The sequence below is a fragment of the Sciurus vulgaris genome (genome assembly GCF_902686455.1).
Source record: "Sciurus vulgaris genome assembly, chromosome: 3".
NCBI lineage: Eukaryota > Metazoa > Chordata > Mammalia > Rodentia > Sciuridae > Sciurus > Sciurus vulgaris.
Genome location: NC_136463.1, coordinates 77,006,460 through 77,030,743, shown reverse-complemented (window position 1 = coordinate 77,030,743; position 24,284 = coordinate 77,006,460). Strand labels below are relative to the sequence as shown.

Here is a 24,284-nt window from a genome sequence, read left to right as displayed (position 1 = left end):
CGGGTTGGACAGTACTACTTTCCACCAGAGAATAAGGTCTACTTGAGTTTGGATAATAAAATCTGAAGGCATACTGATGGACCCATGTGTAACCTAAGCCCTCTTGACTTCCATTATATGAGTGATTTTATTTATTTCATGTGATAAAGTTCTTTTGTTTTTGTTGTTTTGTTTGGGGTACTAGAAATTGAACCCAGAGGCACTTAATGACTGAGTCACATTCCCAGCCCTTTTTATATTTTATTTCAAGACAGAGTATCACTAAGTTGCTTAGGGCCTCAACCTCCTGAGTTGCTGATATAACAGATATGTGCCATCGTGCTAAGTGGTAAAATTTTAAGTCTCTCTGTACCAGATAAGCACAATAATTGTAATTTAAATTAAATGTTACTATTTTCATCTCTGAAAGTAATTATCAGAGACTTGGTCTTGAAAACAATTATGCTTGGACCCCAGGGAGTGAGGATGGGGGTGTTACAGATTGCAGTCATATATGGACCTCAGTATCCATTCTTATTTGGCTATACTGTTTTTGGTTGCTAAATATTGTGAAAAATCTTGATTCACACAGATAAAAAATAACCCAATGATAAATGTTCTGGATGCCTTGCCTTGCAAGAGCAGATATTTTGCAACAAGACTGATTCAGAAGCCTTCAAAGTAGGTCTAATTGCTTTTCTTTGTTTTACTTCTGAGAACTGTGTATTTTTCTTAGAAATGTAGAATGAGATTACTGTATTTTTAATGTTAACACTTCCTATTTTATGGTATTATTTTGATATGATGTTTACCCATTTCCTTTTTCTTGCTTTACTAGTATACAGTGGAAAGAGCAAGTGGAAGGCAGATGTTCTTGAACTTGGCTAGGTTTAAGTTGATGAGCCTGTGGAGTAGTGGTGTCCTCCCCTCATCCAGTCTACTACTTGGGCCTGAGCAGACTGGAGGAAATATGATTGTTGCTGTATAACACCCTCCCCCATTGATAACACCGCTACCCAGAGTTCACAGGTATAAGGGAAAGTGAGAGAAAATTTCCATTATGGCCTTTAAAGTTAACCTGGAGCACAAAAATGAGCATATTGCTAGTGCATTGTGTTAAAATCTGACACATAACACATTTGACAATTATACAATTTTAATTAAAAATGTTCCAAGATAATTAGACATATTTGTAAAAAGCCACCAAAAATCAGAAAAAAAATAACCCTCACAATTTGCAACTGCTCTGAACCATCTCTGCAGAGTGGTTCTCCCTGCAGTCTTCCTATTTAGTATGCTCTGGAAACCTCCAGGTTTGGAATCACCTGGAGGCTTATTATCAATGCAGAACCTCAGCATAGATCCACCCAGACTAACGTAATAGAATCTTCATTGTATCACAGTTTAAGAAACACTGGGCCAAACAATAGAATTAGTACCATTCGTGGTAGATTCTGAGTGATGTTCTAAAATTTGAGAATAAAACTATTCTAGTAATTGGTGAAACGTGACTGTCCACTTCCTGATTAACTCAAATATTCCACATGAGATGCCCACTCTAGCATATGAAACAAAATCATCTTCTTGTAAGAAACACAAAATCCTTTACCTAACTGAAGTGAGAGAACAATCAGACCAGACTGCTGTCTTGTGAGATCCAGAGTCCCTCTGTAAGTTCTGTGGTGTATTTCCATTCTGACAGAAAACTTCCCTAGAAGTGAGAAAAATGAATTGATTTTAGTTAAAAAGCCTCCCAACAGGCTAATAGGCAGTTTTCTTCCTTTGTGAATTTTTTGGTACATATTATTCAATTATTTGAAGATAAATGGGATGTTTCTTTGCCTCTACAATCCTAGGATATTGGAATGGATGACACTGATACATTCTTGATTCTGAATGTTCTCTGTTTTGAAGAACTGACCTTAAAAAGTCCCTTAGTGTCACTGTGGTAATAAACGAAATGTGTGCTTTGTAGTGGAGAATGTTACCATTTTTTGCTCAAGGGTCATCAACAGCCAATGCAAGGAGAGGCACACAAGCCAGAGCATAAGACTTCATCCTTTCTAAAGCCCAGCATTGTCACTTGGATCGGGATCGCTAATGTACACTGCAAACTCTTTGACCATCTTTGCTTGGCCATTATCTGGGGATCTTTTCCACAACAATCCACAGTTGACTCCCTGCTGGGAACCAGACCCAGGAAAATTTAGGGAACTGACTTCTGACCTTTTCTTATTATTCACTTAATTCTTTAATGTCTGCATCTGCTGTAATTACAACAAATTTCAATTATAATGAAGATCCAACTGTGGGGGTAAAATGGGATTATGGTAATTGTTAGAATGGAGAGGCATAGAAATAGGTTTCAAAAGCTTTCAGAAAAGCTATTTGACCAAAACAAGATCAATGCAATTGGCTGCTAATTAAAGCAAACAGACAAAGGAACGCAACCTAGCTGATTTTTAATGTGTGAGCTTCATTAAAGAGCTTACATTAGTCAGTTTGCATTTTGAGGACTTTTGAAATGTTTTGTTCTTTTTTCTCTAAGGAAAGCATATAGAAATGGAGATTGACCTTCAACTGATGAAGAAGGGATGAGAATTATTAAAAAGGGGGTATGGAGAATGAATGCATTCAGATTCATTGATAGAGAAGTGTTTATCTGAATATTTAGAAATTTTACAGGCTTGTCAATAGGTGTCTTATTCATTTATATTATGAAAACTGAACAAGGGGGAAATTTAGCTGTAAGGAAATATAGTTCTATATTTTTTAACATAAACACACAGTGTTTTTTGATGTTGACCTACCCTTTAACAAACGACTTCCTCTAGGCATGTTGAAGTTGGGAATTTTGCCAGGTGGGCTTGTATCTTACAGTGTGTGCTTCTAACTATCAGAGGAGGACAGGCCCTCAGAAGCACACACATTAACCATTGTGTGTATGTTCTTGTACTGAGGCTCCTTTTCTTTTAATTTTGACAACTGATTTTTAAAATTACACAGATCGATAGATGACTGTAATGAATGGTGATCATTAGGAGTGTATTGCCAGACAGTCTTTGTTCCAAAGGAGCAGAGGCATCACCTATTTAACATTATTTCCAGAGTTTAGTGTAGGAGGCAAAATGGATTTCAATGCCTACTCTGCTCTAGCTGGGAAGTGGGGACACATGGAACCTTGGAAATTTTGTGATAAAATGGACCTTCTTTGTGCATCTCTGTGGTTAGAAAGATAACTGAGTCCAGGTAATGCTCCAGAAATTGGTTGCCCCTTTGAAGGTCCACCGAACATTTTCACAGTCACATAAATTTAGCAACTACCTTCCCAGGCACTCTGCCCACTCCTCATTTACCTGGACCTCTTCTCTTGTGCGGCTGATCTTATTCCCAGGATGAGAATATGTCTTAGGATGGTTGGACCCTCTCTTTTTAAAGACCATTTCCAATTTAGGATGACTTTCTGTTTGCCGTTTTCCAATTACAAATTTTTTTGAAAGTGTGTATAAATATGATTCATTCACATCATGCTGTACAACAAATATTTTAGTAAATAATAGAACTCCCATATATGATACTGGCCCTGTACAATTATATCACCTGGTGACACTGTAGCCTGCTTTAGTTTATGTAAGTACATCGTATGATATTCACAAAACAAAATCTCCCAGCAATGCATTTCTTTGACCTATCGCCATCATTTAGCAACATGTGACTTTATGTATTTCCTTCCAGTCATCTTGTAAGAATCTTAAAGCAAGTAGTCACATAGTTTGTGCTCTGCTGGTGCCACTATGTCAAAGATGATGACCCTCATGCATGTCTTGAACAGTACACTGTGGAACTTGAAACGCTGGCAGAGACCACAAGGGGCAGTACATAGCACAAGAAATAGAGGACACAAGGAAAATATGTCAAGAACTCTAGTGCAATTAAGATGAGGAAGCACTTTTTTTCATAATGCTTAAAAATTAAGTGCTGTCCAAGTTTGAGGCAACAGTCACCTGAATTCTGCTTAGGGGAGCTTAAGGAATTCTGAAGGAGAATTTGGTTAACAGATTCGTCCTTATGCCTGCTACTTTCACCCCAGAGTATTCACTAAGATAGTAAAGATACCAACTGAGGTGAAGGAACTGGAAGAATTCAGTGCTGAGGCTGAACACATGGAACTGGCCCCATGGTCAGGTTCACAGGTATTGTGCCGACAGTGATGGAGAGCAAAGGAGTTTCCTGGAGATGGGTATGGTGAAAGTAAGATTTAGGATCTGAATCATGAGACAATGCAGGTGAGGATGTGAACATTTTTTGTGCACACGAAGGGAGATTTTTATATGAAAAACAGGTTGTTAGTAAGGCTCACTTTTGTTTTTTTTAAAAGTGATTTTGAATTTCTTAAAATTAGAAATTCAAAATTTTGCTTCTTTATGTTTCTTTTTCTAAATTTCAATGAGTAAAATATTTTCCTATTTGTAAGTCTAACAGATTTTGGCAATCAGGTCTAAAAAACCTTTAGAAATGTTTAATCCTATTTATTAATTTAGTTATTTAAGCATATACCTCCAAATGATTAAATTACACTTAAATATATATTTTATTTACTTTCCAAATTCTTCAATTTACTACCTTGATAAGCAGAATGCTTCAAGTTCTTATAAAACTTAACCATCCAGAAAATGAACTTTTAAATTCATTGAACTTAGTTCTGACTTAGGAAGATTTCATTTTAAAGTTTATTGAATTGCCTGACATATTTTAAACATATTTAAATTTTACACTTTAAGATCAATATTTTAAATTGATGTTTACAAGTATCATACTCAAATAGTCTAAATTGTCTTAAAATTTATGAATGCAAAAGAATTACTCTGTTTTCAAAGTGTCATTACAGTCATCTTACGTGGGAAAGGACCCAGGATGGGCCAATGGAAAGATTTATTTCTGAAAGGGGACTTTTCTAGGCAGAAAATAAAAAATAAATATTTTTGTTAAACATACTATATGAAAATTTAAATTAAAAACCCTGTTAATGGTAATTAGGCTCCTTGACCTGATGAAAGATTGTTTAAGGTGCTAAGTAAGGTTCTTTCCTGTTTAACAACTGACTCTGAGTCTTAATCCTATTGCAATGTATCATAAATAGCCTATTTTTTTCCAGAAAAATGCAAATTGAATTACAAGCAAGCCTCTGTCTGAGATCAACTTTGGGATCATATTTCTCTTTCCATATCGTATTTCTTCTTCACTCAAAAATGTTAATATTATAGTGTTTTCAGTACTTTTTTTCTTTTTTATTATTATTTTTATTTAGCTTTTAATTTTTTACAGACTTCATTTTGATTCATTGTACACAAATGGGGTACAACTTTTCATTTCTATGGTTGTGCACAATGTAGATTCATACGATTCATGTAATCATACATGAACATAGGGTAATGATGTCTGTCACATTCCACTATCTTTCATATCCCCGCCCACTCCTCCCTCTCATTTCCCTCTCCATAATCTAAAGTTCCTCCATTCTTCTCTCACCCTCATCCCACAACCCCTATTATATATCATCATCCATTTATCAGGGAAAACATTCAGCCTTTGGATTTTTGGGATAGGTTTATACCCAAAGGATTTAAAATTGGCATTATAGTTTTGATTATTTAAAATTTTGGTTTTAATTTTAGAAATTTCTGAGATAAAATAATTGCATGGCTAAGAAAGATGCTTCTGTGCTAAGTCATGAATTTGGGCACGATGCTTGAGATGACTGACGGTTTGTCCTCGTGCATGGATCCTCAGTCGAGGTCTCAAATCCATAACCACCCACAGTGGACTGCTCATGAAAGCCTACACTCAAAGACCAAAGCTGAATCCTGACTGTATTTTCCTACTTCATGGACACTGAAGATCTCTTGCATTTTTCTTGGGAAATTAAGTAACTTTTAGGTTTATTTTCCTCAATATGTATTGAAATTCCATGACAGGTGAAATGACTTTGTCTGACCTGTAATGATAACATATATGGTCCTCGTACTGAAAACAGGCAGAGGTTAAAAATTTTTATGTTAGTATTAAGTACAAGGAAGCAATCATGTTAACTCGGGCATAAAACACATAGAAAAAGTTTGGGTGATATGAAAAAAGTAAAGTTCAGGAGTGGGGCAGGGACCATTTTGTGACCTATTTTAAGGATTTCACAAATTAATATTAGGAGTGAGTAAATATAAAATTGAAAATTTTTCCCACTATTGAGAATTTTAAACAAAGTATATATATTATGCTAATCATATAATAAATATATATTTTATTTATAGTGTAGTTCTATTTATTACCAATTAATCAATATGTCATATTGTTCAAGTTCCTTTTTCTACCCAAAATAAGAAGTATAAATTGAGAGCCCCAAGTTTGCCATTCTGTCTGCCATCCGTTGACAAATCATGTGAAACCTTGTACCTTCCACTTTGGCAGAAGTGAATGTTTAGAGCTCACTTTTAAGATGATGAAACTTCTGGCATGGTCCTTGAGGTTGGTAGACTTCAGTCACGAGTAGCATAGTTCACCTTACTGAGTCTGTCACTTCCTACTTGAACAAATTATTCTCTGGTATGTAGTCTCATATTCTTCACCAATAAAAATGTGAAAATGATGTAGTTAAATTCACATCTCATGTGTGATTATGAGCACATATCAAGAGTTCTATTTCAAGTTCACTGATAAAGTAAAGCCCTCGAGAAAACCAAGATCAAATGTTCTCTTGGTGGAGATGCTGGTAGGAGACTAGACAGCAAAAGAATGTTTGGTTAAGAGTCAGCTTATCCATCTTTGAATATCTGCTTAAAGATAGCAAGAATAAAGACAAACCAGATAAGTAGATTGAATTTCCTATCATACATTTTATGCTATTAAAGTCTATCAAAAACTGTGCACAGATTTCATCAGGAATTCTAGATATTTCCCTAAAGGAGCTCTAAAGCACATTGTGCAAAAGTGTTCTGCTTCTGACCCAATTTGGGGACAATTATCTTTCCAAGTACTTAGGTGATAAAGTCGTTAGAGCCCAACAGTACAGTTCAATAGTCACAAGTAATCAGATGGGATTGTATCATTTACTTGCATCCCTAAACAGTCACAAAAGAAGGAACTGATTCATGATGTTTTCTTTCTCCACTCAGAGAAACTCAGATTTCTCTGCCCTCCCTTACCTGTTCCTTGCCTATTGCTTGTACAGAAGATCTCTTCTCTTGTGTCATCATTTCCTCACTACTTAAAAAACAAAAATCAGGGTCTTTTCTCTACTTTTTTCCCATTCAGAGCTCAGTGTGCTGCTAAGCACAGATGGGTGAGAGTAAATGATTGGAAGCTAGCTAGACCATGATTAACTGATAAAACTGAGCTAAAAGAGGGCAGTTTCCACTGACTGCTGCTCCCCAGAAATGTTCATTCATTAACTCCATCAACAAGCCTTGATTGAGTGCCTATCCCATTCACTTCTTTAAGTTGGGACACAAATGTATTAGCCAACTTTTCATTATCATAACAAAATATCTAACACAGGCAACTTATCAAGATAAACAGGTTTATTTGACTCAGTTTGGAAATCTGAGAGTCCAGATGGTTTAGTGCAGGCTCACTTAGGGTCTCTCATGGCTGCATCAGCTCATAGTATGCATAGCAATGGCAGAAACATGTGGGAACAAACAAGTGATGACACCTTGATCCAGTAGTAGTGCCACACTTGCCCCTACTATAACAACACTCTGGTGATAACTCAAGGAGTTGCATGAGAATGACTTTCTGAAAGCAAAATGTGCAGTGTCCCAAGGACTCCTGCCAGACCCCTCTTCCTAAAGATCCCACACAATAGACTCTTCAGGGACACTCAGACCATATCCAAACCATGACAGTGAACCAAGCAGGCAGCAATCAGTGCCCTTATGGAGTTGACATTCTTTTATAAGGGGTCATATGACACATAACAAACTTAATGTACAGCAGAGGATTCAGTGTGTTAAAAGATTATAAGTGCTGATGACAAATTTAAAAAAAATAACTGGGCAGGAAAGGGAATTGGAGATACACAGTGATGACAGGTTGCAACTTTAAGTAGCACCATGTTGGAGGCCTCCTTGAGAAGGTGACATTTGTGCAAAGACAGAAGGAGGTGAGAAGGGGGTCAGAGCAGCAACTGGGAAGAGCTTTCTGGGTAGAGTAAATGTCAGTGCAAACACACTGACAAAGATACATCATTGCTATGTTTTATATGGTGGAAGCAGATGTAGAAAGTATAGGGATAAATTCAGAGTTAAGTGGTGGTACCGATCAGTAGGAACTAGTAGGTAACTTTAACATTGCTGTTCCCCACTGCCAGCAGTTAAAATAAGGAGCCTTTGGAGGGAATTTGAAAGGGATTTCCTCAGATTTGAAAGGAATCATTTTTTGTTCTTGAGAGAGAATTGACTGAAGGAGTCAGTGACTGAAACTGGGTATAACAGTTAGCTAAAAATTGCAGTTGTTCAGGTGAGAGATGCTGGTGGTTCACACTAATGCAGCATCAGCAGAGGTGGTGAAAAGTGGTTAGATGCAGGAGGTATTCTTAAAGCACAGCTTGTAAGTTTGGTTCACATCTCCAATATGGTCTGAGAGAGAAGAGGAAGGCCTTCAAGTTTGAAGCCCTGGGCATGGGTAAAGATGGTCTTACTATCAACTACAATAGTAGAGGATGTAGGTAGAGTAGGTGAAGGAGAGACCAGCAAAAAGTCAGTTTGGGATGCAGAGGTATACATATCTAATAGACACACAAGTGGAGCTATCCAGTGGTAAGTTGGACTGTGAATCTCAAATAAAGGAGAAAGGACTGAATACAAAAAAATAAAATATGAACTTGAAAGTCCCTGGGGTTTATTCTTGAGATGTGTTATGTTACTCAGCATTTTAGTCAGCTTTTTCGTGGCTGTGATCAAAAGATCTGATAAGAACAATGTAGGGGAGGAAAAATTATTTCAGTTCATGGTTTCAGAGGTTCTGTCCTTGTCTGGCTGAATCCATAGATCTGGGCCCAAGGTCAGGCAGAACATCATGAAAGGAGGGCATGCAGAGGAAAGCAGTTCCTGACATGGCAACAGGAAGCAGTGGTGGGGGGAGCTCCATTCACCAGTGACAAAATATAAACCCCCCAGTCATGTCTCCAGCGACCTCCCTCTTCCAGTCACACCCTTCCTGCCTATAGTACCACTCAGCTTATCTGTATCAGTGGATTATGCCTCTCAATCCAATCATTTCGCCTTTGAAAATTCTTGCATTGTCTTGCACATGAGTTTTTGAAGGATACCTCATATTTAAATCATAATACTGAGTAATCTGATATTTTGCTTAAGAGGACCCACAAATGTTTGTTTCTGCTATGACTCTTACCAAATGCCAAACAAACCTACATCCTGCATTTTCTAAAAGTAACCTGAATCTCTCTGCTGTCATAACACTTCCCAGCCCTTGCTCATTCCAGCAGGAAACTTCTGGTTTCTCTGGTTAAAGCTAAGTCAAAAAGACATAACCACCTTGATCTTTCTCAAGGAAGACTGTGGGAATCCTTTGTTCTTCCTAATGCCAACTGAGAGAGTGTATTCTCCTGCAAGTGTGCTTGCTTAGGATGCTCGAAACTGGATTCTGGTTTCAATTCTCTTAAATTTCTTCCTCTAGTCTTCTAAGTGGCTCAGTCTATAAAAATCCTTTGCCTTTTGTGAAGCAATTATTTGGCTGTCTCCCCTGCTGTGCATCAATCTTCAAAGAGAATTGTTTTTTTTTTTTTTCCTTCGTATTTCCTGTGAACAACCAAACACATCTCAGACAGCACCCATGAAGTCAGAACCATAACTTCTGGAGTGTGACCACTGATGAGTTCTTTGGACTGCTCAGGATGAATTTTCCCACTTCATCTATTTCCAGATCATCCACAGCCCCACCTATCAATTATCTCTCTTCTTTGGAAGAAGTTTGATTTTGGAGGAAAATGATAAATACTCCTAGGTTAATAACTTTGTCCTTGTGACATCATCATTTTATCCTCTTTACACTTCTAACTCTTCTTTGCCCTTCTCTCACCCTTCCTTTCATCTCCCATAGATTCCCACATACTCTGCAAAACGACCGCCAATGTGTCTGCCATGTGCTCCAAGTCTTTGCGGGGCACATCATTGTTATTTATTGGGGCTCTTAGGAGTACGGAAAGACTTGTCACACTCATGCAGAAACATTGTGCTCTTTGGGAAGTTGCAACTGTCCAGATGGGGCTACGTCTGCAACAGCATTAGCAGTTCAGATCCATGTTCAGAGCAATTATCTCCTGGCAATTTGAATAGAGGGTGCATGCCTAAGATTGTGACTGACCTCACTTTTAGTGCTAATTCCTTTTAGGAGTTTGATGCAGTTCCTTGTGAGCTCCTGTTTTAAATGCTCAGTTTAGGCCAAGTAGAAAGTAAAAAGACACAAACACTAGTGAAAATGAACTGATTAAAGAATATGGAAATTATACTCATAAAATGGCCCTTTCTTTTTAAAAAAGCAAATTGGGCTTATGCATCTTTTATTTTTAATGTATGCTTTACAGATGAGTTTCTCTACTCATGGTGTGTGTTAGACCAAAATGAACCAAGCTCCAAGGCAGCCCATCAAGTGCTCATTCGTTCTTTTTTTTTTTTTTTTTTTTTTTTTCTCATTCTAGGAATATTAGATTTTCCCTTACACAAGTATCCTTTTTCCCTTCCAGAAAAACATCATTGGTTTGTTCATTGACCATAGACAAATGAATTTCTAGCCTAGATTTTCAGTGGCAAATTGAGTTTATTAATACTGCAATGCAAGTTATATGAGAGACTTATGAAGAGATGCTCAAGAAGTCAGTAAAGGTGATATACACCTGTAACCCCAGCTACTCAGGAGACTGAGGCAGAAGGATAGCAAGTTCAATGCCAGTCTGGGAAACTTAGTGAGAACCTGCCTCAAAATAAAAACAAAACTAAAGTAAAAAGGACTGGGGGTATAACTCAGTAGTAGAGCACTCAGATTCAATCTCCAGTACTGGTGGAAAAAATGTGTTGAAAAAGCAGGATATTTCTTATAGCTTTCCCAAGCAGTTTCCCCCCTGCCCAGGCCCAACTGGAATTGCTAATCTCAAGGTTGAAACATACTTTATCATGTATACCGTGAAAAAAAAAAAATGTTTTCATTTCCTTTTGTAATGCTCGAATGCTATTTTACAAAAAGTTAAGATTCTATGAGTTAAAAGTAATAGACTCCCAAGTGGAGCTATCCTGAGTGAAATGAGGATTTTTCTGGCAAGGTCTTGGTTTATCTTATAGAATCCAACACAGATTAAAACAGCCAACTCCCAGGAGGTTCATGAGGGCAACCAGATCTTGAAAACAGTAGGAACCAAACATATAAATATCTTCAGGACTCTCTCTTTCCTTTCTGCTGCAGGCTGTGCATTAGGAATTTTTTTTTCCTGTATAGTTCACTGCAAACAAACATTCTCCTCATGTCTGAAAACACAGTTACTAAAACTTTCTGAATTTTTTATTTGATTATGCCAGCCACCAAAAAAAAAAAAAAAAAAAAAAAAGGCTATACTGAATTTATTTGGAGCCGAAAGTAACTGTGATAATTTTTGCTCAGCTCTCCATTCTTAAAGCAATAAAATTTTTGTTGAAGGAGGGGGAAAATAATGTCTTTATTTGCTCATCATGGAAAACTTGTGTAGGGGGAGAAGGGAGGGAGTGGAAGGCAGTATAGAGAGGTCCTGGAAGAACTTGGAAGCCTCGGGAGAAGACACAGTGGAAAGTAAGTGCAGGAGAAGTGATGTTGAACCAGGGAGATGCTAGGTTGAAAAGAAGGTGTGGGGTAGATGGACATTCCAAACGAAGCTAGCAGGCTAGCCTGTGGGACAGGCCCAGAGGGAGTCTTCTTACTTGCATTTTGGGGATGAAGACACTGATGCTCCAAGTTTATGCAGCTTCCCCCACAGCACAGAGTTGCTGGGGAACAAGGACTTTGATCACAACAGTGACAAATCTGTTTCAGTTCTTCTCCATCAAGACTAGAAGAGTGGATGAGAGTCAAGAGGAAAGACGGAACTTGGAGCAGGGACAGGACTTTTTTTGTTTAACGGTTACATTTTTGTTTAGTTTTGATGAACACATTCCATGGCAAGATTCTTAAGTTCTTTTCTTTTCCTTAGTTTCTCCCTGTTCTTTAAGCCTGACTGGGGTGCCATGAATTATCAGCAAGCTTTCCCCAAACATAAGCCCTGTCAGCACAATTGTATGTTTGCTGTGCTGAGCAGAAAATTTCTAATAATACGTCTGAACATATGCAGGGATATTACTTTCTGAGCTTTGAAACAATCACTATTGGAGGGTTTCCTACCTATTGAGGACACTTATAGGAAATCATCCTTAATTTGCTGGCTTCTGATTTTTAATAGTCCTCAATGAACCCATTTGTTGTCTTTATGCCACATTTGTAACTTCAGTAATTGAACCTCTCCCTTTTTAAATTTGTGGGGCTTTGTTTTCCTTAGCTCTCAAACTCATTGTAAAGACTGTTTTCAGAAATTCCAGTATTTATCTTTGCTTCTATACCTAATTTTATTCACTAAACTTATTGAGCACTGACAGGGTATATCTCGGCAGCACCACTGCACAAATTTTAGACCATGGGTGCAAGTTGCAAACTATCCCACAGTGAGTGGCCAAGCTAGGATTTGTATGCAGCCATATGTGTCCCTAAAATTCACAGTTTCCACCTAGAGAAATGAACATCATCTTCACTACCTTTAGCCCAAGTAACTCTAATTTATTTAAGACCCAAGTTTTTGAAACTCACAGATTCTCTTATTTTCAGTTTGTTGTGACATGCTTCATTTGTGGGATTTTCACTTAATCCAGTCCCAATCTGTGATGATTGTTTTGTTTACATTATTTGTGGTAGTTTTGTAGTAGCCCATTAATTTTGTGAACAACAGTTTTCCTATGTGATATTCTAATGTTAGACACTTACCTTGATTTACCATTATGAACATCATTGTGAATAGCAGCAATTAGCATATATTGTTTGCATATTTTGAAACATATCCTTAAATAGATCCATCTAAGTATGATTTCTAATTCAAATTTATATAATGTTTTAAAGAATTTTTAATTGTGTGATACAAATATTTCTCAGAATAATCGTATTACTTTGACCATAACTAGTAAAGGCCTCATTTTAAGGACAGCTCTGGCACATTTAAAAAATGATAAAATTTTCTTGCATGTTAAGTGAGCAGGCATCATCTTTTCATATTTCATGTTGTGCTTATGTAGTTTAAAATAGTTTCCTGGCCTTCTCCCAATAGAGAAGCATATGGAGACTAACCTCAATTATCGGTCCCTTTTCCTTTAAAAATGCAAAAACCTTAAAGCATATGAAATTACGATCTGTATACATTTTCTCTGTGATAAATAAAATATCTTATGGGTTCTCACTACATCAATTTAACTTTAAGTTCAATAAGCATTTATTCTAGTGTTGGAATACTTAAGTGCCTAATTTGGCTCTGAGTCTTTCATTACCTGGCAGTGCCCAGTGAATCCACTTGCTTTGGTTAAGCCATAGTATTATTCTCATTATTTAGAATATGACTTAGGTATAGGATTATAGTACATAAATTCCCAGAATTAATTCATTCTGTTGAATATAAGACATTTTTTATTTCTTCTTTGTTTTAACTGACTTGGTTTATTTTGTTGTCCTTTGTGCTGTCTCACATCAGGTGTTTGCCAAACTATTGTGAACATGGAGGAAGCTGCTCCCAGTCCTGGACCACCTTCTATTGTAACTGCAGTGACACAGGTTATACCGGTGCCACCTGTCATAACTGTGAGTAGAAGCATGGGATATGTACAGTGGATGGACAAAGCTACAGAATTGACAGTGTTAACCCAACATGTCCCTTAGTTTCAGAGGTGGAATACACACACATGTACATATTATAAAGGATGTGTCAGCTCTAGATTATGACTTCTAACCTATTTTAATGCAGCTCAGTCAATTTCAATTACATAGTCATAGGATTGAGAACTTGGAATTTAATGAGTGAACAAGGTACACTTATCATTGGGGGATACATTGTGCTCATTAATTAAACAAAAGATTTTGGGATAACACTATGGGCCAACACTGTGCTGGGTAGGAGTCATATCCTGTGGAGTTCATAGACTGCTGGTAAGACAGGAAGTGAGATAGTGGCAATGCAGTTGCAGACATGTTTGATGGAGGCAAGAAAATTTACTATCAGCACACATGAGGTAGTTCTAAAGTTAATTACATTGTCTTGCTGGGTTATGTTATGTTGCTATGGTAGACAGTTAGGTTCGCAGTGGTCTAGCTAATGAGTGGCCATGTCCTGTCTATGACACATACCCATCATACATCAATAGGAGGCCTTCTTCCACATTTTCCTCTTATCATGGAGGTTTCATCATCTGGAATATTGCCAGGACAGGGAGAAGGACATACAGGGGAGAAAGCACAGGAAGCAGGTGCTAGCTTTTAAATGTCTTGACCTCTAAGTGGCAAACACTACTTTGACTCACATTCCATTGTCCAGATATGGTCACAAGGGTATACACAACAGGGCATGAAGTGCATTCCCACTGTGGCATGTGAGTCAACAAAACCTGTGCACTGGTGATAAATATCTGTCAATCCTATGTTTGAAGGAGGCTTCCTTTAAAAGACCTGGGCTGATGTTTCTGTAGAGACCTGTCTTGAAAATAGCAACAACAAAAAGGGATACTAAGAGCAAAGGAATAAATGAAGGCAGGAAACATAATGAAAGTCTGAGTCTTCAGGTAGTTACACATGATGGGGTGACTCTTTTGGAGAAGATTATAGGACAGGAGGCAAGAGCAGGTAGGCTGGATTATGTGAAAATAAGGACCAAAGAAAAATAAATAAATAATGGAAGAATTGGAGCCTTCAGTCCTCACAATGTAATATTCTCATTGGGATTGTCAAACAAAAACACAACCAAACAAATGGTTGTCATCTAGAAAATTTTATTCCATGTTGAGTGATGGACTATAAGTCTAATCAAGAAAGACATATCTGAAGGTGTTGGCTGTAATTATAGGAGATTTCATGGAAAATATGCAATTTGAAATTGGAAGGAGGATAGGTTGGAGGAGATCTTGTAGAAAGATACAGAAGTCATCCAAAGCCTGGATGTATTGTGAGGACAACAGAGAGATATTAATTTGGGGCAGATCTCACAAGTTTTTCCTGTGTTCCTGATGATATTGACTGGCCCTCAAGGATTCTGAAAGGGATTGGTAGATGTCCACTCTGGTCAAGAAGAAGCAATGTTAATGCTCTGATTTTTGTGGACTTTTCACCCATTCCATGACCTCTGTTATGCCACAGATTGTGGCATGTACCAATGATGCCCATAGAAGAATCTAATTGAATCAGAGATAATTATTCCAGTGGCCATCAAGGGATGATGATGTTATTGCTATTAGTTGGTTGGAAATTGAGAAACATTGTCTGGCTATATAATAATATACTGCATTTAAATCTTTCTATTAAAAAACTTGGGATAATGAAGAGAACATGGGAATGAAGGAGAGATTGAATTTAAATTTTACCTAGCCATTATATATGAGTAAGTACAAAATTATATTGTGCTTGAATAAGTGCAAATTTTTCTCTCTTTAGTGCTCTTTATTTTGCCTTTAAGATCCTATGTGGGAACACTCATAAATTCTTGTGGACCTATCTAAGGATAAAATCACATTTTCATCTAAGATTCCAATTAATATCAATCTATAAACTTTAAGTCACTTTCCAGAAATATTGTCCTCATGTAGCCGAGAGCAACGTACACTTGTGCAGAACATTACAGGACATGCACAGGACTGTGGAGTGTGTATATCAGTGCTCTTGGAAGAAGCTCACGAAAAATTGAGATGATCATCAGTCTAATAGCAAGACAAAAGAGCCCTGAAGAAGATTTAATTCAAAGCAAACCAAATCCCTGTCAAAGCACATTGCAGCATTCCTAGGACTTTTTAAAGGTTTTCTGTTCACTTTTTCCAAAAGTAATTTAGCAATTTTTTGAGGAGTTCATCTTACAGATGCTATTCTTCTTTAATTTACCCCACCCATTAGACTAAAAATAGGTTTCTAGTTTTTTTTTTTTTTTTTTCCCCTCAAGTGTGAAGTTGAAAACTGATGGAAGTGAGGTGCTGATTTTTAAAGGAATGCTGTCAAAGCTGGTGAGCAGGAGACTCAACGTATAAACTCTTAAAAATATCATTCTTGAATTTTTTTAACACCTTCCCATTTCCTTTTTTGTGAATTGCTCAGTTCCTACACTATAAACTGAAACTCTGTGAAACTCTTATCTTCCTTTCTGGGCAAGAAGCCAGAACAAATCAGAGGTGCTTGGGTATCTGTGAGGTTTGGCAAGTACGCCTTGGATGGCAATGCAATTCAAGACTCTGTCCTCCCTCCTCTGACTAATCTCTCCCTCTGCTATTTGGGTGACCCCATTGTTTTGAGTACTTCTTAAACTGAGTGAATCAGTTGATACTTTCTTGCCTTCAATAAATATGTGCTCCACACATGAGCCATGAGAATTAAGAGCTGCCCAAATGCAGAAGATGACACCAGAAAACCCTCACGTGAAAATAAAACAAGCCCACAATTTTGCTCCTGTGGAAATGGCAGAATCCTTGGTGTATTGGGGTATATTTAATTGAAGAAATCATCATTAACCAGAACAATAACAGCAATTCTCTAGACTGATAAAATATTTATAATATCAAAAATTCTGAGTATTCTCTTGGATTTTTTTAAGCTCTTCGAGATATGTTGTTCTCATTATTTGTGCTTTCTGGCAAATATGGGCCAATAGAGCAGACATGGGACATGTAGGATTGACTTCCTTCTATTTTTTGTGGATGAGAGAGAGATTTGGGTGAGGTAGGTGGAGGGTGACAATGAACTTCTAAGGAATGGCAACATGGGAATAGCCAGTCTTCAAGGCACTTCAGGTTGCTGCTGAAAGCATAGGGATCTTCAGTGCTCTTAATTTTCTTTTCTTCTTACCTAATAACACATAAACAACTTGGGTATGCAACTTTTGTCACATTTCAAACACACCTTGTTCAAAGCCGCCTGTTTAAGAAGGAGATGACAAGTGTGTGCAATTCCTTTGCATTTGTGTCAGCCTCTCAATAGAGAAGGTACTGAAGTCCATCACGTATCCCACAGTGTGCCATTGGATACTATTCCATGATGTTTGAGAGTTGTTAGGGTGAGGAACTTTCTCCTTTAAGTTTTATTCTTTTCTTCAGAGGAATAACTAATAGTAAACAATGCTTATAATCCAGATACAATTCTGGCTCCCAACCAACATTTAGCAACTTCATATCAACAGATATGATGGGTATTAGTTTTATACAACATGAGTTCAGAGGATTGTATAATTGAAATCAGACTTCTAATTCTTCAGGGTATATCTTGATCAGGGTATTTTATGTCCACCTTATTAGGAATACAAATTAAGATTCACAAGAACAATTTTTCATTGTAGGAGCTTAACAGTTAGGTAGATAGGTATCATTGCAACACAAGAATAAACTGAGATGGATATTATTATTGCCTCCATTTTACAGATGAGAACATTGAGACCCAGAAAAGATATGTAACTTCCTCAAAGGTCACATGTCTTGGAGAAGGGACATGAACTAAAGGAATTTGGCTTGATATTCCATACACTTAAGTCCTACATCTTATTCCCTCCCTCAAACAAGTAGGACATGTGCAAAGTTCCATATATGAATTTGGTGTTATCCATCATATTTTGTGAAACACAGTGAGGTATTGTGATACCCTCATTGAAACACAGTCCTTGATGTCCAAGAGATGAAAAGTTCTTGTGTTCTAAAATAATTATGAAAGCATTATAGAAGGAGTGCAATGAGATAGGATTTGAAGGACAGTTGAATTTGAAACAGAGGTAGTAAAAGGAAGAGTACTAAAAGCAAGGAGACTGGCAAGAGTGAAGTCATGATGATTAGAATATATAGGCTGTGATTTAGAACAGTGTAGGTGCACTTGCCCTGGTCAAGATAGGAAAAAATTAACAGCTCTGTTTATGTGTTACTGAAGCCCTAATGGGATTCATGTAAAGCAGTTACCCAAAAGGAGCCGAGATCACTTCCCATCATAATCAAGGCTTTTCTCACACTATTGCAACATACATAAATGCCACTTTGATACTACATAATAAATAGTCTAATGACTGTGATTGCTTTTTTATATTCTTATAAAATATAAAAACAATTTTCATATTTTTGTAGGGGAGGGAGAAGTCATGTGTTGTTTCCAAATGCACAATGTTATAACCAACACAATGGTGAGCATCACTGTGCCTATGTATGAACCTCACAAGTTCTACTGTATATGAACTTGTCTAAAAAGTGACATTCTCAAGTCAAAGGTTGTGAATAAAGGATCTTCATTCATATTTCCAACTTCTCTAAAGTCTTAAGATAGTTTATACTCTGATGACTATTTTCTGAGATCTTGTTTCACCATCAGTCAGAATTGTTTACTGATTTATTCAACATGTCTTTTTACTAAAACAATTGCCTATTGAATGGACATTATCATCATTACCAGTCCCTGATAAGGAAGAGTTCTTGACATGACTTGAACCTTGGGAATGGCATTGTTTCCACAATTTTTTTTTTTTTTTTTTTTTTTTTTGTCACTCAACAAGTACATTTTGAAAGTGCATATCCACTGTCAGTCACTATGCATTTAGTGATTGCTTCTACATGGGGCAGACTTGCCAAGTGATAAGAGTACTTGCTTATCATCTCTGTAAGTATACTGTATAGCAAGACAGTCCTTGACCTCCTTAATGTCTGTGTCTGATGACAGTCATGGGATCCCTCTGCAGGATCCCTTCAGCATGTCTCAGTGTTTGCTAATCCCTTCTCACAGTGTGGCTCTCTGACATTCTAACAATGCCGTTTAGCTCATTTTTCAGCTTTGTAAGAGTATGTCAGTTTTCTTCCTCTCCCAAGTTTGATATAGTAGTTCTTCCTTTGGGCAGTCAATAACCAGGTATTGATTGGAGCATATCAAATTGTCTGGCCATTGAACTCTACAATAGTCATTACAGAGCAATATCGTTTTGCCTGTTTAACTGTGGGTAAATCGTCCTCTGATTGCATGGCACTTGCATGGTTTGAAGGAAAGGTTAAAGAGGGTAGGGAATGCTGGTAATGAGGATTTATTTAAAAGCATTGCTCATATCTCTTAGTTCAGGTCAATTCATATTTTAATATTATTCTTTAAGTTTCCCATCAAGATCTAAGCCCTGATTGCCATCAGCAAATTGTTCTCATCTGCAACTAGATGAAGAACAAGGAAGAGGAGGAGAAAGAGTCCTTGAATTTATATACTGCTTTATTTTATGACATTAACCACAGTCTTCTTTGCTATTATTTTCTTCCATGTCAACTCTCCTAGTGAGACTATAAACTCCTGTGGGGGTAACTATGTCTTGCTTTTAATTGTAGTGGCCACAAATAAGCCATTGGTGATATACATGTTATATCATGTAATTTATGAGACAGGCAATTAAGAAGAGAAGATAACATAGTGTGCCATTTAATGGGAATGCCATAAGGAAAGAATGGTGTTTCAATCTTCACTGCCTCTTCAATCTCTTTTCTGATCCCTGTTACATAGTCTGTGTTTTTATTTATATACATATATAAATAAAACTTATTCAAGTTCATAAGTGAGATTATGAGATATGTAACTTTATGATGTTGTATTGCTAGGATAAGAACACTTATTTACTAGGGACAATGAAAAGGTTTTCAGAAAGATTTAAGCTGAGAAAAGGGACAAGAAGGAAGAATAGCAAGAAGAACAGCCTTCCAGGAAGAGTGAACAACATGTGCAAAGGAAGGGCCATGGAAAAAAGACGGGTTTAAGACATCTTGCATAGCTGAACTGTAAGATAAAATAGCAAAAGGTGGAGATACAGGAAGTGCAGGTAAAATGAATGCAGGTGATAAATTGAGAAGGAGTGAGCTTCTCTGATGGGCAACTAAGATTCAGTCATGGTATATTTGTTTAATTTGGAAATTGAGTTGCTAATATTTAGTTTGTCCATTGATTTGTTATAAGACTCCTTTTGAAAATATTAATGTAGTGGTGTTGTATACCATATACTGAACTTAAAAGGTGTGGATATGGGGAATACTATTTGCAATTGGTAGGGAGCAAATGATGAGAGTCAGAGCAAACTAGAAAGAAAAGACCTTATGTAAAAGCATATCTAAAATTGGATCAAGAAGACTTGAAGACACATTGAACACAGTAGAGAGAAGGGTGACTTTTAGCTTTTCAGCTTGGAAGAGTTTATCGATGAAAAATGGAGTAACTAAGTCTTCAGGTCTGGTTTGGTGTGACAGCTTAGTATCAAATTCAGATCCACAATTTTCTAGATATATGACCTGGGAGAGCTATGTGAACACTATGTTCTTTAACTCCGTCATCTATGATACATCACAGATGAAGAAAAATGACATGATAGCAATCACCTTGTGTAAATATTAAGAGGATTAAATGAAATCATCTCCATAAAGTATTTAGCCTCCTGTCTGGCACAGGAAAATTCCCTGATCCATGTTGGTTATTATTTGAATAGACAGAGGACATGTAGGAAGAGGAAATTTAGTGGATGTCATCAGTAGTTTATTATTTTCCTGGATAGTTTTCCACTGTGCTGAAGTGACTGGAAAACTTTTGAGTGAGTTCTGAAGAGAAGACCAGAATTAGTGGGTATATAATTGCTGAACCATTTGAGCAAATGAAATCAATAAGGTATGTCAGGCCTAACAGTGGAATCTGGTAAGTAAAATATTTTAAGGAACTCAAGAAGAGATCCATGTAATACACAACCAACAAGGAGAGGTAAGGAAAAAATAATAAGAGCTATGAAAAAAGTGGTATCCTAGGAGGCTGAGAGTGTGTTTCAGAAATAGATTATTGGTAGAAAGGTCTAAGGAGCATCCCACAGGTTACTCTTTCATCATAGTTGTTGGCAATTATTAAATAACTGGTTGAAATTTAAAACAGGAGTTGGAGGAAAACACAATAGAAAAAAGAACAAGCCATGAGGGAAACTCATTTTCCATAGTTAGCCCTCTGGTAACAGTATTGGGATACATCGGACTTAGCTGTTCCAAGGTATTTATTGACCAAGGACAGTCCTAGGTTTTGGCAAGATTCAGATGATTCAAAAGCTTTCCTTCTGAGAGTATTGCACTCTCTTTCAGGAGAGAAGTCCAACATCCTCAAATCTATTAACAGACAAGTAGTGTCTGACTTTGGGTAACTAAGTGCACAGGATTGATTGTAGGAAGGTTGCAACTCCATGAAGGGAGGAATCCAAGTGGATTGACGTAGACATTAAAGAGTTCTTGGAAGAGTGATTGAATCTGCATGTGAGGACAGACTTGAATAAGCAGAGTTTCAAGGTGGTGTTTTTCAAGGGTGATTAGAGAAAATGTATCTGAGATAAGAGTGAGCATGGAGGATGTGTGGGGTCCTCTAGCATAAAGAGAAGGGAATGGACATTTGTGGAGCCCAGTTTAAGTGCCACATACTGCGGTCATTACTTTGAATGCACAATTTTGCCCTTATTCACGTGGTACAGTCCAAGGCCCCAGTGTAGACCTGAAATTGTATACTCTAAGTGGCACCAAATTGTATACTCTAAGTTTTCCCTATACATACATATCTATGATAACATTTAATTCATAAGTTAGGAATAGTAAGGTGTTAACAATAATAACTAACTATAAAATAAAACACTTCACAATATACTGTAATAAAATTATTGATAAAATTATTTCTGGAATTTTCCATTGATTATTTTCCAGCCGATATTAACTGTTAGTAACTAAAATGTCAGAAAGCAAAACTGCAGATGAAGAGGGACAACTACACGTCCTCTTGAGTTTTGAGTCTTTTTCATATTCATAAATCTGATTTCATTTGACTATGGCAGATCTTCAGCAACAGGGTGTGTACCTATGCAAATGTCCTGAGCAGAAAGACTTTTCACTTTCTTCTCTTCAGATTCTTTGTCTGAGTACTCTCTGCCAACTTCTGCAAGATGCTGCACAGACCTATCTTAGATACCGTTTTGCTCCTTCAGTGTCACTCATATAGCACTTACTCTACCTTAGCAGACGATCAATAAATGTAAACATTCTTTCATGGCCAAAATGCTTAAAGCCACAGAACTGGTGGAAGTGGGATTTGAACTCAGTTCTAGATGGCTTGAAAGCACTTCCTTTTCTCATTATAACATCTCTAAGTGGATGGAAGAGCAGTCGTAAATATTTGATGGAATACAGCACATTTATAAACAAAACTCATGCAAAGACTTCCTATCAGAGGGCAGGAGGGGCAAAGGCACATACTCACCTTAGATCAATTTTCTTCCTTTTGAGTACATCTCAGTCATTTAAGAGCTTCCCAAAATCGTCTCCTACATGTTAAATTGTTCCTCCTTGTTCTTTCCTTCCACCTTCTCAATATCTCTCCCTCCATCTTTCTCGACTCCATTTTTAATTGAAGCTACAATAAAGTTAACTTCAAACAATTATGTTGGATTGGCAAAGTACAAAAATGTAATCATAAATTTTGGCTTTATTCCAAACCCCTAAAAGCAACAAAAGATCCCAAAATATGAGAGGAGCTAATTAACTGAAGATAATTTAATTGTTGATGTTACCTTCCTTCAGAGAACCATTGATATTTACTTTGAACATTGAGCAAGAACAATGAACATTTATTTCTAATGTATTTCAATCAGCAAAAGACTAATTGCCAGAGAAATATAAAACTCTGGTTTGTCCCATGAGTGAAAAGTCATCTGGAATATACATACATACTTAGCTCACTTCATGAAAACTCATTTTCCATCTGTGCCTTTGCTTTGAATGTGGACAGATCGAGTTTGTGGATAGCACCTTAGTATTAGACAAATTACTTAACTTTTTTTTAGCATCAAATCATTTATCTCTAAAATAATTATAACTCCATTACACAGTTATTGTGTCAATTAAAAGAGGCATAGAAAACAACTAGCACGATATTTAAAATCTGACATTTCCATGTTTGGTCATAACCATTGCATATCTAGAGTCATTTTCATGAAAGTTTATGAATAATTTTTCATGAAAGAGGCATCTAGTGATTTACCTTCCTATGCTACCAAATTGTATGGCCTAAGGGTTGTTTTCATCTACAGATTACCAAACTGAGATGAAGTTTTGGCATAGGCACTACCATCAGTAATGACCTGAGAGGCATGATGTCACCTGCAGAATCCCAGGCTGTGATGAAAGGGATGCAGTTCAAATCTTCTCTGCCAGCTGATTTTAAGGAAGTTGCTTTGTATAACCTGTGATTACTCATGAGTGCAATGTGGATTGTGCATAGATTGTGCATGGTCACTAGGAAAGATTATTTCAACTTGCTTTTGCATGACTCAAATGAGTGTGTTTACTCTCTGTGGTGTGCTGTAATCACACTGTACATTTCCTATTTCTTAGCCATTTTTTAATATTATAGCCCACAGTAACATTTGCATCAAAGAGGCTTCTCTCTTCTGTGATTTAGAAAACGTTGAGTATTTGCGCTATTACTCAAAAAACCTTTAACAGTAAAACAAAATAAAATATAAGGGGCACAGATATTCAAAGCTATTGCATATTCCGCTTGAAGTATTTGGCAAAGTTGAATTACTGGGGTTTCATTTGGAGTGGGCAACTCATAGAGTAATGAGTAGTAAGTAATAAGAGATTGAAGAGAGTGTGTGATGGCTCAATATAGTTTATTAGTTTTGTTTTAAACTATGACTTACTTCACCGACCAAATTTCCATGAAATAAATCCCCAGTTTGAATTTGGCAAAAATATTTTGACTGTGTAATTCGAATACAAAATTCAGAAAACATTTCTTCATCCATTAAAATTCTGCAATATAATAATGCTGTGACCTATGGCAAGTTATTCCACCAATTTGAGCCTCACTAGTGCCATAACCAAGGGAAAAATAATAGAGTCTGCCCCTTATTGCTACTGGGATAAATTCATGAATCAGTGGGCGTGAAATCTCTCTGACAAGTATGATCACAATCCTCCCTTATAAGTTCTTTCTTATATATT

General features: G+C 36.9%; 1 protein-coding gene across 1 annotated transcript in view; it reads left to right on the top strand.

The window, feature by feature from the left end:
• Positions 1–24,284, top strand: part of CNTNAP5 (contactin associated protein family member 5) — an 861,232-nt gene that overhangs the window by 491,664 nt on the left and 345,284 nt on the right. The window contains exon 11 of the mRNA XM_079133610.1: positions 13,781–13,887. Within this exon, the coding sequence (XP_078989736.1) occupies positions 13,781–13,887 (107 nt within the window). The remainder of the gene's footprint in view (positions 1–13,780; positions 13,888–24,284) is intronic.